Source organism: Rhodnius prolixus, unplaced genomic scaffold (assembly GCF_049639745.1).
Source record: "Rhodnius prolixus isolate KJV_2025 unplaced genomic scaffold, Rpr scaffold_6, whole genome shotgun sequence".
NCBI classification, from domain to species: domain Eukaryota; kingdom Metazoa; phylum Arthropoda; class Insecta; order Hemiptera; family Reduviidae; genus Rhodnius; species Rhodnius prolixus.
Genome location: NW_027411634.1, coordinates 1,972,887 through 1,990,523, shown reverse-complemented (window position 1 = coordinate 1,990,523; position 17,637 = coordinate 1,972,887). Strand labels below are relative to the sequence as shown.

General features: G+C 30.6%; 2 protein-coding genes across 5 annotated transcripts in view; one reads left to right on the top strand and one right to left on the bottom strand.

Annotated features, from left to right (window-relative positions):
- Nucleotides 1-13,640, top strand: part of Tsp5D (Tetraspanin 5D) — a 33,122-nt gene extending 19,482 nt beyond the window's left edge. For 2 of the 4 annotated variants that reach the window (XM_074141464.1, XM_074141463.1), the window contains exons 2-7: nt 8,301-8,372; nt 9,852-10,043; nt 11,523-11,702; nt 11,812-11,923; nt 12,112-12,236; nt 13,347-13,640. In XM_074141464.1, coding sequence (XP_073997565.1) covers nt 8,310-8,372; nt 9,852-10,043; nt 11,523-11,702; nt 11,812-11,923; nt 12,112-12,236; nt 13,347-13,439 — 765 coding nt within the window. In that variant the 5' untranslated portion in view covers nt 8,301-8,309 and the 3' untranslated portion in view covers nt 13,440-13,640. Of the gene's footprint in view, nt 1-8,300; nt 8,373-9,851; nt 10,044-11,522; nt 11,703-11,811; nt 12,005-12,111; nt 12,237-13,346 lie in introns of those variants that run through there. The other 2 variants (XM_074141467.1, XM_074141465.1) reach the window with 2 other exon arrangements.
- Ufm1 (Ubiquitin-fold modifier 1) overlaps nt 1-16,803 on the bottom strand; it is a 34,999-nt gene extending 18,196 nt beyond the window's left edge. The window contains exons 1-12 of the mRNA XM_074141473.1: nt 16,642-16,803; nt 16,478-16,534; nt 14,050-14,180; nt 11,739-13,962; nt 6,423-6,582; nt 4,613-4,787; nt 4,335-4,507; nt 4,146-4,256; nt 1,232-1,305; nt 900-1,052; nt 559-735; nt 151-480 (exon numbers count right to left, since the gene is read on the bottom strand). Coding sequence (XP_073997574.1) covers nt 13,892-13,962; nt 14,050-14,180; nt 16,478-16,534; nt 16,642-16,652 — 270 coding nt within the window. The 5' untranslated portion in view covers nt 16,653-16,803 and the 3' untranslated portion in view covers nt 151-480; nt 559-735; nt 900-1,052; ... (4 more) ...; nt 6,423-6,582; nt 11,739-13,891. The remainder of the gene's footprint in view (nt 1-150; nt 481-558; nt 736-899; nt 1,053-1,231; nt 1,306-4,145; nt 4,257-4,334; nt 4,508-4,612; nt 4,788-6,422; nt 6,583-11,738; nt 13,963-14,049; nt 14,181-16,477; nt 16,535-16,641) is intronic.
- Nucleotides 16,804-17,637: the final 834 nt, after the last annotated feature.

The following is a 17,637-nucleotide window of genomic DNA, read 5'->3' as shown; positions in this document are numbered from 1 at the left end:
CTACGAAAATACTCCTTCATATTTAATAGTTCGCAAATTTATAAAGGCTTAGAAAAATTGTTACTTACGTTTTATTTTTGGCTGATTTTTTATTAAGTATTATTGATTTATGATTTCAAATAATGTTTAAACTGAATTAATTAAAATAACCTTTTCGTCCTCCCGAAAAAACGCTATTCACTGGTTGTCCTAGAGTGTTCTCATACATCCAAGGCTATCCAGCATCTAAGGTACTAACATAAAAGATGCACCCTTTGAAGGCATTCATTTCCAATTTATACGCGAAATTTGTTCTTAATGCCAGCATATTCAAATAATGTTGTCAGTTAATGGATAGATATACATCAACAATTTGATTATTAATACTTAAATATTTATATCTTGTTACTCTCAACACCATTTAGTTTTTAAGTTAATGCGATCGTACTGATTTTGTGCTTTTCATTTTTAAAATCAGTTTTGACATTCCCTGAAACATTTCTATGTAAGAATAAAGAAATTAAAAATTGTAGAAAAGAAATAGCCAACATGTTAGTAAAGAAAAAAAAATTGTAGTACTTATTTGAATATTTTTTTCCCTCATTAAAAAAGATAGGCGATAACATCTAATAGATAAGTGTGACAGTAGACTAAACTTTCTATGTAGACTGTCAAAGGTCGGCACTACTTTGAAGCATTTAAACTTTCCAAATGTCCAGCCTTTTCGAGTGCTCTCTACAAATAATATGAACCAACCTAAAACAAACTATCCAGTTTCAGAGAACAAATATCATTATTTGCTTATTCTACGAAGTGATTTTTTAATGAAAGGATGTTTAAAATATTAGTTCCTTCAAGAGTAAATATTAAAATATTATCAGAAGTAAGTATACCATTATGATTACATATTTTGGACCTACTCTGAGAATTTAAGTCTCTCCGAGCATGAACATCCTATTTTCTCTTTTCCTAAGTGAATGTAATGTCGGAAAGCGAGCTTATCTTCACTCGTCTCTACTTGAACGAAGTATCCAGGAAAAATGTTCCAAATGAAAGTAAATAGACTACCTATCCTGTGAAAATTTATGGATAATCTTAGAATTATATTCGGGAAAATATAAATAAATGAATCTATTTAGTAAAAAAAGCCGATTCCAAAATATATTTCGGTCGACCTTAGATCATACTTAGGTACTGAATTCAGATTTGTATTCAATTCTAATACGTTTATTGGTATTTATTTTTTATTTACCTTGCACTGCGGGAATTGTGCGATTTAATAATTCAATATCCATCCTTCTTCCCTTTTTTCTCTCTCTCGTCTAACTGAAAATAAACATTTGAAAAAATTATTGCGACATAATTATAAAGAGACATGTAGATTACGTAACGTAGAAGATTTATGACGTGTCATTAAAAAAAAAACTGGGTTAACATTTATGAACTGAACTATTCTAGAGATAATATAATCGTCTCTTCTTTGCTTCAATTGATAAAAAATGGGGCAGTAATTTCTTATTAAGTTAAATGCTCATTTAAATTTTTTAATTAAAAAATACATCATTTCACAAACAGAATTAGGGAATATTGCATTGCTTATATAACTCCACGATTTTGTCAGTTTTATTCAATGTCAATATTTATTTTTAAAATAAACTCCTAAATTTTAAATTTTCTTTACTGATGTTTGTACGTAAAATACGTTCTCATGAAGTAAGAGAGTTGGAACGCCTATTTATTATTCTATTTTTATCTTCGCTTATTCCTGGTTACACGAGATCAAGGTGAATCTTCTCTGATTCATTATTTTTTTGTATTTTGTTATGCTCGATTTCACTTTTTTTTCCAAATTCAGCGATTGCTAAGCAGTCAAGTAACATAAGACAAACTTTATTATCCTCTAATTAGAGTTAGTCTAATTTTCAATACGAGTATTAAGCTTTTTCCGAAAATTTTCGTTTTGTGTAAACTTAGGGTTATCTCTAAAATGGTCTAACTTTAGCTCAAATACAAAAAATAGCAGCAAGCTAGAACTTTCTATTTTGTTTGTATATCCCTATGGGACTTGATTGTAACCTCTTCCTGTGACAATAGTGAAAAAATCTCAAAAACTAATAAATTTAAGTTTAAGTAAGGAAGTAGTTACGGTTGATCAATTTTTTACTTATACCGTAAATCGAATTATTATCGTGATGCTAATGGAAGTATTAAATTCGAACATCTTAATATTGAATAATTAAAAGTTTGGTGGCATAAGAATTATCTTCTAATAGCGTGAACTCACTGGTGCATAGAAATTATCAATTCTTCAAACGTAATAAAAAGTTTTATTACAATCTCTCACAGCAACTTTGGCTTTCGGCAAAAAATTCAATTCAGTTTTACACCATTTGTTTATACGGCCTTTCGCAAAATATAATCTAAAATTGCTTCGCAGCATAAAATAATTAATTTTAAAGATACATATGCTTGACATAGTAGAATGTACTATAAGACTTTTTTTTCTTTATCCGAAATTCTAAGTTTCATGAATGCTATAATAAAAGTAACACTTAAATGCTTAAATCTAGCTCAAGTTTTATCTGCAACCGAAACCGTTTTTTTAACTGCAACATAATAACAAAAACAGTAATAAGTAAAGATCCAACACTAACTTTTCATGCAGTTAGTTTGATTTAGAAAATTTAACTTAAAGAATTACTTCCACAAACGAAGAAAGCAACTTCTGGATCTTTTTTTGAGAAGACACTTCATTGACTAACACTTTGCAATTCAACTGTTTTAAGAAAATACGACTTCTATTAGCATAAAATCTAACAGTAATTAAACCTTCCACTATACGTACTTGTTACTAATTGTTCCCTTCCCTCTAATTCAATAACCTGGACATTACCCAACAATATTATTAAATATTTAAATAATTTATTTTTAAGGATTTATACCTACTTTTAATTATGTGATTATTAATGCAAACAAAATATTAATTAACGTTTTTATTGTACCTAATGATGGCTATAATGTGAATAGTTAAAAAAATAAATTACTTACTTATATCTTAAAGGCTAAAACCAATAAAGTCTTCTTACCCTAAGACATTTCTATTGAACTCGATTACGTGACTCCCTTTAAACAGTTTAATAATTACACTTTAAAACTAATAGTTCTAACAACTGATTCTTCCGCAGAGGGAACTGGCGTCCCTGAGGGTATCCCAGTCTAACAATTTGAAAAACACTCCCACACAAGACCGTAAGAGCGGTTGATGTGTACAACTATTTGAGTTTAGCGAACCCAAAAGCACATTCAGTCATTATCAAACACGCACAATGCAGGTGTAAATTTAACACCTTAAAGACGCCCACTTTCTAAAAACTATAGTTTATTATATTATGGAGCCACAATACATTTTTTAGATCGTAGATGACTTGGCTTATAGCCACTCCCTTAACAGTCTACAATCTACAACACCTTGCCCTGATTGTTTTATATATATTATAATAATATATATAACAAAGAAAGTAGAAATTATTCATGAATTATGCAAACAGTATACTTCAAAACGAAAGGAACAATTTAATAATAGTAACAAAATTAACACGTGACAGTCTTGTAAATGTTGGCTTGTTTGATTTAGAAGTGTTTTCCGATTAATTACAACAAATTTGGTCTTGGTTTAAAATAATAAAATGATAAAATTCAATAAAATCATAAAAATTATGAGTGAACTCAATGATATTTAATGGACTCTCTCCTTGAGGAAGCTGAAGATGCCCACGACAGTGGTTGAGGATTTATTACTTGAGCTGTTGCCACTATACTTATCAAGGTTGAATCTCAAGCTTATAAGTGTTTTACAACCTGAGGTCCGTGGACCGGTGCCGGTCCATGAAAATTTTCAGCCGGTTCGTGAGCAATGGCAATAAATGCTGCACTTCGTCACTCAGAAACTAAACTTCCAACCACGAATAAATGATTTGTTAACAAAGAAGCAACAGCAGACGGGACACTAAATAAAGTCATTTAAATTTGTATATCTATCCATAAAATAAATTAAAAAACTTAATTTCTTTATATTTGCCGGTATGCGAGTGTCAGAAAGTTGAAAACCACTGGGCTAAATCTTGAGCGGTATTAGTCTGCCCTATGAAAATGAAAAATCTGCTTACCTTACATCCCCAGTCACCCAGGCTTAGACACGTTGGCCAAAGGACTATTGAGAAGGCGGACGTACTGCACTGGGAGCGATTCACACAAAATTTTCTGTGGCTTTGAAGATCCTGCGACACATTTAGAGATTTGAATAAAAGTGTGTGGAGGAGTTTAATCTAGAACTATCATCTAACTAACGGGCAGACCTGATTATTACAACCGACTGACTCTGCCAGCCATTTCAATCTCAGAAGACCTCGAGGTTCAGCCTTCTGGGGGCTGCGTACTTGCTCTAAGCCATCAATTAATTTTTAAATCAACCAGTCTTTACAGTCTTCACATTGACTGTGGATCGCTTGAACTAGTGCTCTACTTGAAACTAAATTATTTGACGTACAAAGGGAATCGTTAGAGCTATTTTAGAAATAACTCAAATTATGAACATTTAGGTACAAGACTTAATAGAAAATAGAAATAGTATTACCACTTTTTCACTCTAGGAAGAAGAAAATCCACTTAGTATTACTGAAAGGGCCTGTATCTTTTTCAACAGCACCCACCACTCTTCCTGAACGCTGTCCTTAGAGCGCGATCTACGCACTCCTACACTGCTTGCCTTTGCGTCATTGAGCCACCTCAAACGAGGTCAGTACAATGTCCTGAAAAAGCAAATATGGCAAAATAACATTTATTGTTTACAATGATCTTATCCTAGCCTTAATGTCTGTGCGAACTTCATTGAACCAAAAATAGTGAAACCAATTATTTATTGATAATATTAAGTTTACATCGTTAACAATGTTTGAGCCGTTTAGATTTTCACATAAGCTTGACAGCAAGAGTTGAGTATATTGTGATCATTAAAGGACTTTAGACGTAATTCAACCAACAAGCAATTAACTGTCTAAACATGCAACAATCTATAATAGTTAAGAGACGATTCAAAATAAAGGTTACTTAATTGTACACCATTAAATAAAATTAAACAAAGATAATCGGTACCACGCGATCCTTTCCATTTATTAATACCACTTAATGCTGTCTTCGGCAAAGAAAGAGCGAGGGCACTTACGTATACATTTATGTTATCTTAAACGCCATTCTTTACAAGCATATGTATTTCAATTTCTAAAAGTGAAACCCAGTTAATGTAATAATAATTAAAAAAAAAACTTATTTCTTTAATTTCCTACTTTCAATCTGTACATTCTACCAGTTTTACTACCACTATATGTTTCCTTAATCTATTAAAAAGCTAAAAGCGTTCCGTAAAGCTGCGCTTGCGATCAATCTTGGATTTTTGGGAACACATTTCTTTCTCTACTTGCAGAACTTAGAATCATGTCTAAGTTAGTTTGAATTTTTTATTTAGCGTCAAAGGCAGTGATCAGAATTTAGTTAATCGTTTATTCTCAAATCAAAAAACAAAAACTAGTTTCATAAAAAGATTTATACCTGTCTGTTCCAACAGCAATTTGTATTTTTTATAACAGTGGTGAAGAAGCAACAAAAAAAGTAAAACTAAATCGATTAATCAGAACATTTCGAGTAGGTGTACTGTGATTTAAATATTCTCGTATGCTATTCACATGTGCATATAAAAAAAAAATCTGTTGGTTTAGATAATTGGTTATAAAAAAAAAAAATAATGAACTGATGGTTTCTCTTTCACTCGTCCTTTATTTTATTCCTCCAACTTCATAATAATCTTTGTGTGTAAGTACGATGACTCAACTTTAGTCCGCTTGAATGAAGTTTTACTGTGATGAGAGTTAGATGTTTAGTAGGGATTGCTTGCCACAAGGAAGTAGTGGTAGAACGTGAGGGACACTATAAGTACTTAAAAGTAGGAGGGGAAAAGACCTTTATATGGGAAAGGGAAAGAATGAAGAGGCTAGACGTGCAATCTGTGACAGTGTGTGAAAGTAGAAATGGGTCTGTCTGTACTAGGGTTCTATGTTGTCCAGAATAGCAGAAGGGAACTCTACCCTCAACTTTATTCAATGGTCAACTCAAACAAAATTAGATTTCTCTTAAAAATGAACCTTTTTCATTCCCCAATGGCTGTAACACGAAAACTTTTCATGAAATGCTTAAAAAAATCTAGTAATTAGTAAAAATCTAGGAATATTTCTTACGAAAATACTAGAAATCCAAAAGTTGACATGATCGCAATTTTTTCCTTACCAACTAAAAGAAATTAAATTAAAAACTAAATATCCGGCTAGAAACATTTCAAGATTTAAAAAATTAGATTTCACATTTTCCTCAATCTTTGAATTTTACCAACTAACCGTTCATTGGATCCCTTTAGGGTCAAATTGAATAACAGACGCCATAAATCCAAGATGTTATCCAATTTATATACGCTGCAAGAAAATGTAGAAAAGAGAACGGCAGTGATTAAAGGTCACGAGAAATCCATTGTGAGGTTTTGAGTAGGTACTGCAGCCTCTGAAACATGAAACATCTACTTCCTTTATGAAATCTAAAAAGGAATGAAAAATATATTTACGTCACAATAAAAGAAATTCTAATAATATGAATACAAATTGAGTAGAGGTTAAGGCCAATAGTGAATTCCAATTTAAAGAGAATTTAGCGAGTCCACTCTTATCATTAAGTTGACTTTCTCCCAGGTGACCCTTGCAAGTAACCATTGATTAACTTGGCAAGAACTTTCACTAAGTAAGAAACCAAAACTAACGTTTTATTGAATATAGATTTTTTTTTTCTTTCTTCAAACACATAACTTCTATTTTACATTCAGAATGTGTTTAAATATGTTACACTTACCCCACTCTTAATCTTTTACCTTTTTATGTCTGAATGCCGGCCTGACAGTGCGAAGTATTCACTATTCATGTAACACGTTTATAGTGTTACGGTTTTGAAAGTATAGTCTCATGTCCTTCCTATCTTGGAACTAAATTACATTTTCACAGAAACTATTTCCCAGTTTATGTACTTCAGTTCTCTTTAAACTTAAAATGAATACTAAGAAAGACACCGGCTTCAATATTTTACGTGCTCAATGCAATTAAATAATGTTATTGAATGAAGTATGATGTCTAAGCTCACCTAAAACCTCTCTAAAATCAATGTTCTCGAAATAAAGGTTTTTGTTTTTAAACCTAACTTACTTTACAGCCAATGATTCTGTACACAATTACAGAAAGCTAAACAAAAAACCTAAGCACAGTCACACTTCTATTTTCACTCAACATGAAATTTTGTCAACTCATGTGCTATCCATAAAACTAATTAATTTGAAAGCAGTTGGTAATAAAGACTTATTTCTACATGAATATAAAATATGGCGAAACGAGAGAACTCGTAATGATAAGTTGCCTATGAGGATCTGGTTACAGCCAATGAAATGGTATTTCTCAGGATAGAAGAATGCAAGACTTACAATAAAGCAGTCAAAGACGAAGATAGCGATCGTCTGCGGAAGCGAAGAGCTCCTACAAGTGCCTTTATGCCCAAAAAAAAGAATAATTTTACTGAGATACGCAATTTTGGAAAGAAAATCTACGGAGCTAATTTCGAGAGAATCCTTTCAAATAATAATAATAATAATAATAAAACTGAATTTTCTGCGCAAGACAAACATATAAAGACAAAAGGTGTCACAAAACTTGTATGGACGGTGAAAACTTGAAAATATGCAAGAGAAAGAAATATTTACTACAAACGAACGCAGGAAATGAAAATTGCCTATTCATTTCATTATTATACAAACCTTTGTGATTAAATAAAATGGACGTAGAATATTTAATCTTTCTACTCTCTCCAAAATGCATTAAGGTATAAATAATTCTACTTATTCAATGAATAATGCTTACTTTAAGTACCGATTTCTTAATAAAGAAAAATATTACTTTCTCTTAATATGAAATTTAGATGGGAAGCAAGACGATACTTTAGGAGAGTCTAAGTCAGTAAATCTTCAATGGGAGGGGGTGAAGACCATCATCTTCTAACAGAGGGTGTGTTGTTTACTTGAAGGCTCCCTTCTCTATTGGGAACAGTTCTATTCTTTCCCTTTTCTTCTATGTTCTCCCTTCTTTATGAGACTTTATTGGTTGGTCTGAGCGTCATCATCCCTCCCGGAAATCGTCATACAGGACGTCTGAATTAATAGCAGTTTGTATTCTTCTGATTTACAGGATACAACCATGAGCAGCAGTGGGTATACGTGCGTCCGTTATATCTTCTGCTATGTCAATGTACTCATCTGGGTAAATAACTTTTATTTATATATTACGTAGATCAATTAGTAAGAAATTAATCTTGCTTCTACTGAATTTTAAATAAATTTTACTTAGTGAATATTTATCTTATTTATTGAATATTTCTTATTGCTTTATCATTCAAGTTTTATAAAAATCGTTGGATATATCAAGAAAACGTCAAACAAGAGATTAGAAGAAACCTATTCTTAGTAATTAATGAAATTCAACCAAAATCTTATAATAAAAGTTCAATAACAACGTTTTTACGTATTAGGCAGGACTTAAAAGTCGAACTACCAAATTAGATGTCGTGAAGATTAACGTTTTTCTAATATTATAAAAACTTAATTACACGCGGAACACTAACTATAAATTTCTCACTTACAAGTTCGTATTTCTGTTTTTTACTTTGGAAATGCACGTTTTGAGGTCGTCTCTGGTCGAAACAGTATCAGAAACTGATCCTGATGAACTTAGTACACTCATGGTGCCAGCTTTCTTCCCTCTAAAGCAGTGGTTCTCAAAGTTAGTACTGCAGACATTCGTGTTCCACAAATCCGCCACTTGCACTCCGTGCAAAAATGGAAGTAGTTATAACAATAAATAGTTAAAATGTATTAAAACTGTTCAGTATTCAAAAAGAAGCCAAATTCAATGACTATAAAGGGGTTGAGGAGGGTATAGGTCATCTTATCTGAATTCATCTTTATGATCATGGGTATCACTTGAATTTCCCTTTCTAGCAAGACACTTGCTAACATAGAATAATTCTCTATGACACGTTCACAAAGACACTTGTTTCATGTTGAATGAATAGTGCAGGAATGAATACATCATGTTTCTTAGCATATCTGAACTATGTAAAAACTGCATAAGGTGCTTGTTTGTCTGCAAATCGAAAAACAAATTGATACGCATTCTTCGAATCACGTATAAATATTTTTAAAATGATCGGGAAGGAATATCCTGCAATTAAAAAAAAAAGTATTATTGCTTGTCTAGAAGTACGTTTTTCAACGTATAAGATGACATAAGTCATCTTTTAGAAAAAAAAACGTGAAAAACTCAAGTACTTAAAGCAGGAAATTAAAGTAGCTTAGCCCGATTGATTGTGAAAACATGAAGCACAGGTTTCACATTAAATTTATTATTGTGTTTATTCAAATAAACACTTCACACAAAGCATTCCAAATTTTGATTTTAGCATTTCACGAGAAATACTGAAAATATTGAGAACTGTAGTTCTTAAGTGCCATTTTTAAGAGTTCGGCAATTTTTATTGCATACTTATTGTTACTGTAATTAAAAAACCCATGTTAAATTTATAAGTTTGCTGAAAATCATCATAATTGTTATTTAAAACAATGAAAATATGCGTTGGAGAAAATGTGTTTTCTACTTGAATTTTTGTTTACTAAAAATGTTCCCTCATTTTTACTCTGAATTTTCATATTATTTATTTAAAAAAAACTTTTGTTTACCTAGTTATCAGGATGTGGTATACTTGGAGTTGGTATCTGGCTGAGAGTGAACCACGAAGGATATTCAAATCTGGTGCCACAATATGCATTTCTAAGTGCTGACATACTGTTCATCTTAATTGGAGCTACCACGGTTCTGGTTACGTTTTTCGCATGTTGCGGGAGTTGGTTTCAAAGCAAATGTATGCTTATTACTGTAAGTTAATAGTTTTGTCAAATTACATTTAGTTATTAATTTTTTAATTTGTATTTATAATCTTAGTTTGACGTTAATAGCGTATCCTAAAGTTTTATCAAAGGCCTCTAATCATTAGATGCTTTACAATCTTTCCTCCCACCGAGTTTTTAATGTTTAAATAAACATCTGATTAAATCTTAACAGGATTGATGCATATTTAATTGCCAGTCCTTTTTGTTACCAAAAGTAGCATAGCGCCGGAGTACTAAGCTACATAGAACTTACAGAAGAAAAAGTACGGATTCCAAATTACATAAGCTGATATTTCTAGATAAAAGAGGTACTGATGGATACAATAACAATAAATAAATAACTAGATAATTAAGAGGATAAAAAAAAATTATAAAATTTGTAGCACCTCCACAACACGAAACTACAACTATTAACTCATAGGTGACGGTGCAGAATTCCGAGAGTTTAACTTGACGATTTTTTTTATGAATCTCCATATCATATGATTACCCAAGCCCTATAAGTACATTTACATTTCAGTGCAGAAAATGCTGTCCCATCTTGAAAAAATTGAGCATTCAAAAACATGTCCTCCTTTATATATATTTATAAATAAGTAATTGCAGCTTTAGACATTGGTAAAAGGCCTTAAGAACAAAATGGCTCTGAACGTCGTTAGTTTTCTTCAAGAGATTCTGGAGGATATTTCCAAATTGTGTTGGCAGTTAAATGTATTGTTAGTGAGATGAAAATACAAATTTCGATATATTAAATTTAAAGGGTTCAACAATGCACGTACTTGCATCACTACGAATACGCCACTGTCTGTAAAGGACGTTGAAAATATCTTGTTTTTCCTATCATCTAATAATTTATAGAGTCTAATGTATTATTTCTTGTAAAAGGAAAAAGGTATAAAATAATCATGTGTGAATTATGAAAATGAGCAGCTGTTCGGATTCTTATCTGCGATTTACTAAAAATGATAATTCGATCTAGGAATGTAACTTAAAAAGGGAAAAAAACTGTTACTATAATACATACATACCTCACATATTTTAAAGAAGCTAATCACAAGCAGTTTATCAGACACAATAATCATTTTTTCCTTATTTCTGACCAGTTTCGATTTTCATCCATCATCAGAGGTTGATTTGTTTATTACTAGTTTACAATGATCATTGAGAATAGATGATCTGACAAGTCTGACACCGGTGAAAAATAAACAAAACGTGCGGGCGACGAATAAAAAAATCGTTAAGTCTTGCGTATAATATTTTTGTTATAATTTTCTTCCAAAAGTAAATTACAATCAACTTATCTTTCAAAATATTCTTCGAGTTCACGCTTTAGATTAATTTTTATCAAAAGAAAACTTTGAGCTTTCATGAATAGTTTCAGACTTCGTTATAATTATTTTACAAAAACTAATCTTTTTTAATCTACCTAAATTTATAATCTTCGTATAAACCTTTTTTATTTCAGTACTTCAGCTTAGTGATTCTCATGTTCTTGATAGAATTTTCAATCGCAACACTAGCATTTGTCTATCGTGAAAGTATACATGATGCTCTGAGAAAGGATCTTATGGACGGCATTAAATCACATTATAGAAATACCACAGATAATGGATTAGATATTTTGTGGAATCATATACATAACAATGTAAGATTAAAATGAAAAAAATTGTCATGTATTTACCTTTTTATTCCATCATGTCTTTCTTATGAGTTTAAATAATTAAAAAAATCTAATTTCTAATTCACTTTTTCAGTTTTACTGTTGCGGTTATAACAATTATGAAGACTGGTACGAAATTGATGCTTGGCCTGATAGACGTGTTGTACCTGAATCTTGCTGTTTACCTAGATATAGAAGTGTACCTGGTAGGTTACAAATTAGTCTGGAACAGTTGAGATTTCCGTATCTCGAAAATAAAACGAATTTGCAATATTTCCTTTAAATAAGTATACAATTTTTGTTAACATTCAGATCATTAAAAAAACAAACAAATAGTTTAAAATCGTACTTTCGTATTTTACAAACTAAAAATAATTCTTTGTCTTCAATTTAGGTTGTTGGGAAGAAAGAAATCAAGATAAGTGGTACATAAAAGGCTGTTCAGAACAAGTATTTATGTGGTTCGTTGGTCAATTGCATATCGTCGGCATCGTAGGATTGGTTGTCTCCTTTATACAGGTAAATCTTATAAAGTAAAAAAATCATACAACTTTTTTAGTTCTAATTTAAACCAATCACTTCTTGTTGGTACAAAAACTGGTGATTTTGATAAATATTTCAAATAAAATCATTGATCTAAGATAAGTAATTAGAATACCAAATTAGATCGAAAAATTGGGGGAAAAAAGCGCGAAGCGATCTATTTGCATTGTTTAATATTTATTCATAAATAATAAGAGGCATTTTTTTCCAAACAAGATAGGAAGCGTATGACATCTCTTTCTCACTCTTCCAGAGAAGGTAGATGTTCTCCTGGGCCGGTGCCGTGGGATGACTACCAAGTAGTTAAAGTAGGAGAATGCGTAATAGATGGCCGCGATTTAAATCATTAAAAAGAGAAAATACTTAATCTTAGTAAGAAACTATTATGAATTCAACCATCTGCACTTATGTTCAGCTCATTTTTAGTGAGTTTTAAAGTGACTAAATACTTGTTAGGACGGTGTTTCCAAGAGCTTATGCTCCCACGAACAAGAAAAACTGAAAGTAGAGAATAGATAACCTACAATACAACTGAGCCTCCCAGCGCTTCACGAATATACTAGGGAGGAAGACAACTTCATGACATAATCGAAAGGCTGTATCAACAGAAACGGTACATGACTACACTTATGGGAGGGAGGCTAGCTACCATTACTTAGAAAAGCTTAGAAGCACAAATTAGCAGACTATTTTGTTGCAAGACATGTCTTTATTCTAGTTATATCGGCAATATGATAGTAAGCACAAAATTCTACTAAAAACTATGGATGCGTATCTATACCTTATTTTTGTTCTACCGATAATGCAGTTTAGAGGAGGAAATATGTTCTTGGTGCGTATTTACACAGAGGCCGAACTAGGTAATCATATTGCTACGTCACTTATCACTAAACGACAAAACTAAAAAAAAAATCTAGTTTTCCAAGCTCTGATATCCAGCACTTCAGACTTGAAACATCTTTTCAATTTGTCAAACAGATATAACACTTTTGGTTCAATGAAAATCTTATTATATTTATGTAGTAACTTAAAACTTATTATATACATGTATAACATATTTTTTGTTCTCTTCTTTTTTTATTTTAGTTATTTGGTTTAATCTCAGCCATGCTGCTATTCTGCACAGTAAACCATAAAAGAACTAAAGGTCACATATATAAAGCATATTCACCAACTTGAAGATATTGTAAATCTTTTTAAGAAACAAATAATCTGCTATATATTGTAAAAATATTTTAATTTATTTTTATTGTAATTATAGATATTAATTTTAATTTTTTAAAATTGTACAGTCAAATTTTATTTATATATGTAGTAAGAAAACATCTTGTTTATTTATTGATAGATATAATAAAAGGTTTCTTTTTTTTTTGGAGTGTAGTTTTATTGTTTACATTCAATTTGCATTATTTCCAATTCTAAGTAAGAAAAACCTAAAATCTTCAGGAGGTTTAACAGTAATGATAGTAACGTATTAAGCATTCAAGAGAACACATTTTAGTGAAATTTTTATCAAAATAATAGAATTGGTTTGAAATTAAATAAAAATTTATTATGATTGCTTTTTACAAAAAATCAAAATAATAAAATAACGTAAATATTAATAAAAATTAAAATTTTTAAAAAATCCTTTAGCTTGATTCACCCACTTTATCTCTAGGAATTAATCGCAGCTCGGTTCCATGTTTTAAAAATACTGTGCCTAAACATGAACGAAATAGAAATATCAGATACAAACTAGAATTTTGGATCTCCATAAGCAACATCAATTTCAATTCCTTTAACATACCAGCATTCTGCGATGGGTTAATACCAATTCCTTCATTCGTAATAATAGCTGATGTTGCCGCTGGTACTTTGAACTCTTCTGCAGCAAATTTTACGACTGCCGTGAAAGGAGTATTTTCTGGCACACTTAAACTATAAAGAAAAAAATGGTATTTATCTCTAGTCATAAAAACGAAGGACATGGCAATGCAATACTGGATATTAAAAATGTAGTTCTTATAGGATAAAAAGCTTCAACACTATTAAAAAGTTTCTGAAACGTTATTTTGTATCAATTATTTTAATTAATCCCTAAAAAAAGGACAACTGGCAACAATGATACTTTTTTAAAATAATTCTACTTTGCTCAGTTGAAAAGCAAAATCTCTCTGTCAACTCATTGTCAGAGGCGACGTTCTTCGAGTTAATAACTTTCCTAAGAATATCCACTTTCAGAACGATGTTACTGGGACGTTTTCCTCTGGCAGAATCTCATATTGTTAGAAGCGATTTTTTGAAAGGAGACACCTGCATTTCAAGTATAAACCCATTGTTATCTCTTTTAAGACGTAAATAGGTTTTCTATCAATTCTTGGGCAGCGGAAATTCCATGCTAAACATTTTCAAAAATCTATAATTATTAGACAAGAATTGATTATTTTATTGAATAAAACCATAAACACTTTAACTTTCATGTTTACCCTCAATTTAAATCATGTACTGGTTAGTGTAAATAAGTATTTCAATATCTAACTCAGTACCATTATCAGTCCTATTTGACAAGTTAAAAGAGGATAGATCAGTTTTAAAGAGCTAAGTTGAAAAACAACAAATACAAACTTATCAAATGTGTAAAAAATGTCTCGACGTTTTATTTCTATTAGTTGAATAAAGTACTTAAATGAACATAGTTTAATATTGTGTTTTGCTGTCAGTACATATTACTTAACATAAATTATTCAAAATGTAACAAATTTCAGTAGTGTTAACCGTGAGTTGATTAAAAAAAATAATAGAATGAGTAAATTTGGGAGGAAACAAAATTCAAATTTTGGAACTCGGATGGTATTCTGGAATAATTTTTAAAAAAGCCTTATCTGCGGCTCAAGTAATTTGGTTTACAACTCCCAAACTTTCCATTGCAGCTCATAACTTTACATGAATGCATAAAATATGTGCAAATAACTTCCTAAAATGTAATTTACTTTTTCACAGCATCTTTTTAACAGAATATTCAATTTTCATGTATCATTGATTGCTCGATATCTTTTTCAATATTCAGCCATAATGATTCTTCATAATTGATTTTATTAAAATCAATAAATTCTCTCATTCTAGAATTTAAACAAGGTAAATTATACATTAATTTTAAAATATGAACTATATCTGAATAGTCGAATTCAGACGGACAAGAATTTCTCCATTTATTTGTGGCTTTATCAAAGGATAATTTAATTGAAAATAATTGTAAAACTTTTAAAGACAATTCTAACAAGGGAGAATAAATTTCTGTAATCTTAACATAAAAGTTTGAAGAAAAAATGGAATTCCATGTTTCATACTGAATATTAGATTCTAATTTTGTATATAATTCTTTAAATATAAATTGTTTTAACGAGTAAAATTCTTTGTCAACATCTTCTAAACACAAAATAGATAATAATAAATTAATAGAACTAGGTTCTGAACACATTAATTGGATACGTTGTTTTACAACTAATTTACCATCATTGTCAGAATTAATGTATCTATTCCATGATTTGGCTAAAAAAATACTTTCAAGACTAGCTAAATACTCTGTGGAATCTACAGCTTGTGTTAATTTTATGTATACAGCTCTAGTTTGGGCTGTTAAATCAATAACAGATTTTAATCTTTCTTTGCCAAATAATTCCACAAATTCTTTAAAAACCAACAGTGTTAGATTTTGTGAAAGATTAGCAGAAAATATCTTTATAAATATTTCATTACTAAAATTTCTATAATATAAAAATGGTCTAACATTTTTTACTTTTTCAATAGCATATTCTTTAAGTATTCTTTCAAAGCGATACTGTTCATCACTAGTAATTAATTTTTCACAAAAATTTTCAATAAATTTTCCTTTAATGAATAAAGATTTAATTTCATCTTCACCTAAAGATGCAATATCAGCAATTTCTAAAAAAGTGTCAATACCAACGATAAGCTCTAAGCAACCGGCAGCATTCATTGAAACGTATCTGATCTTGCAGATTTTTATTGGTAAATTTTCTTCCTGCAAGCATACACAACGAATTCTCTAGTAATCAGTTTTTATGAGCGTACTTTGAGAGCAAAACACAACCCTCAAAATATTTTTTTGTAATGATCCTATATTCAGTCTAGCAAAATGAAAGGATGCTAAGAGTTTAATTGAAATTAAAAACATAAAACAGATATTAAAACAAAACTTAACCATACATACTCACACTTTAAAAGGTAGTTTGGGATCAGAAGTCAAAATTATCTTGAAAGTAACTTTCGCTCTGCAACAGTAAAATTTACAAGTTAACTGTCAAAGTCTGAAAAGTTAAACTTCAGGAGAAAAATTAAGAACAAAATCAAAATTTTACAAGAATAAAAATATACTCACTCGCCAGCCATTCTACTAAAATATATTAATTTAAACAATTATCCTGTTGAAAACTGAGCAATACTTGTACTCTACTTCACCATATGGCCAACGAAGACAGACAAGAAACACCTCCTGGAGGAATAGATTAACATGATGGAAGGTTGAAAATGTAACCTCTTCCAAGTGTTACAATTATTTTCCATTTTATGTACATGTGTATTTGTTTTTACTATTTGAGCATGGGATCTTGACCTATGTTAATTCTATTAGGCAAAATTATTTATTCTATTAACATAATTTTTTAATTGTAAATAAAATCACTAAACTTTTTAATAAACAAGTATATATTTTTTCTTGGTGGAATGCTGTCCTCTAGTGACTTAAAAGAGAAACAATTTGTAAAGATTAATTTCAATTACATTTCTACTGGAGTTCCTGAACGCAAAGATAGGAACTCTTATCGGCCAAAATTTTTTATAATAATAAAAACTGCTCAGTAGTTGGGGAACTGAATACACACAAGGAGATCCCAAATTTCAATCCATTGAACGGGAATTAGGTTGTCTCTTTCTAGAGCTTCTTACGGGGCACTGTCCCAAATGGGGTTTGGTGGTATGGAGCGTGGGTCGACTAAATGCTATTTCGGGGTTGTTGAAACTAGGGATAAAGGTACCTTACTAGATATCAATAAGACTTTCATAATACCGGGTTCCACAATTTACTCGTACTGTTGGAAGGCATATGACAGTCTAAAAGAAGAAGGATTTAAACATATGAAAGTCAACCACTCCCTACATTTTACAGACCAAGAAGGACCATCACTGGCCAGTTCGACTCCTAGTTAGCGGAATATACGTGGCAAAAAATAAATATAAACTAATTAATAAATAATACTCTGGCGTTAAAACTCGCATAACTTTCCCTTATATATTTCATATACTGTTTATACATACTATGTATATTTCAAGGGTTCAAAATTTGTAAACAAACTTGATACTTTTATTACCAATGCTA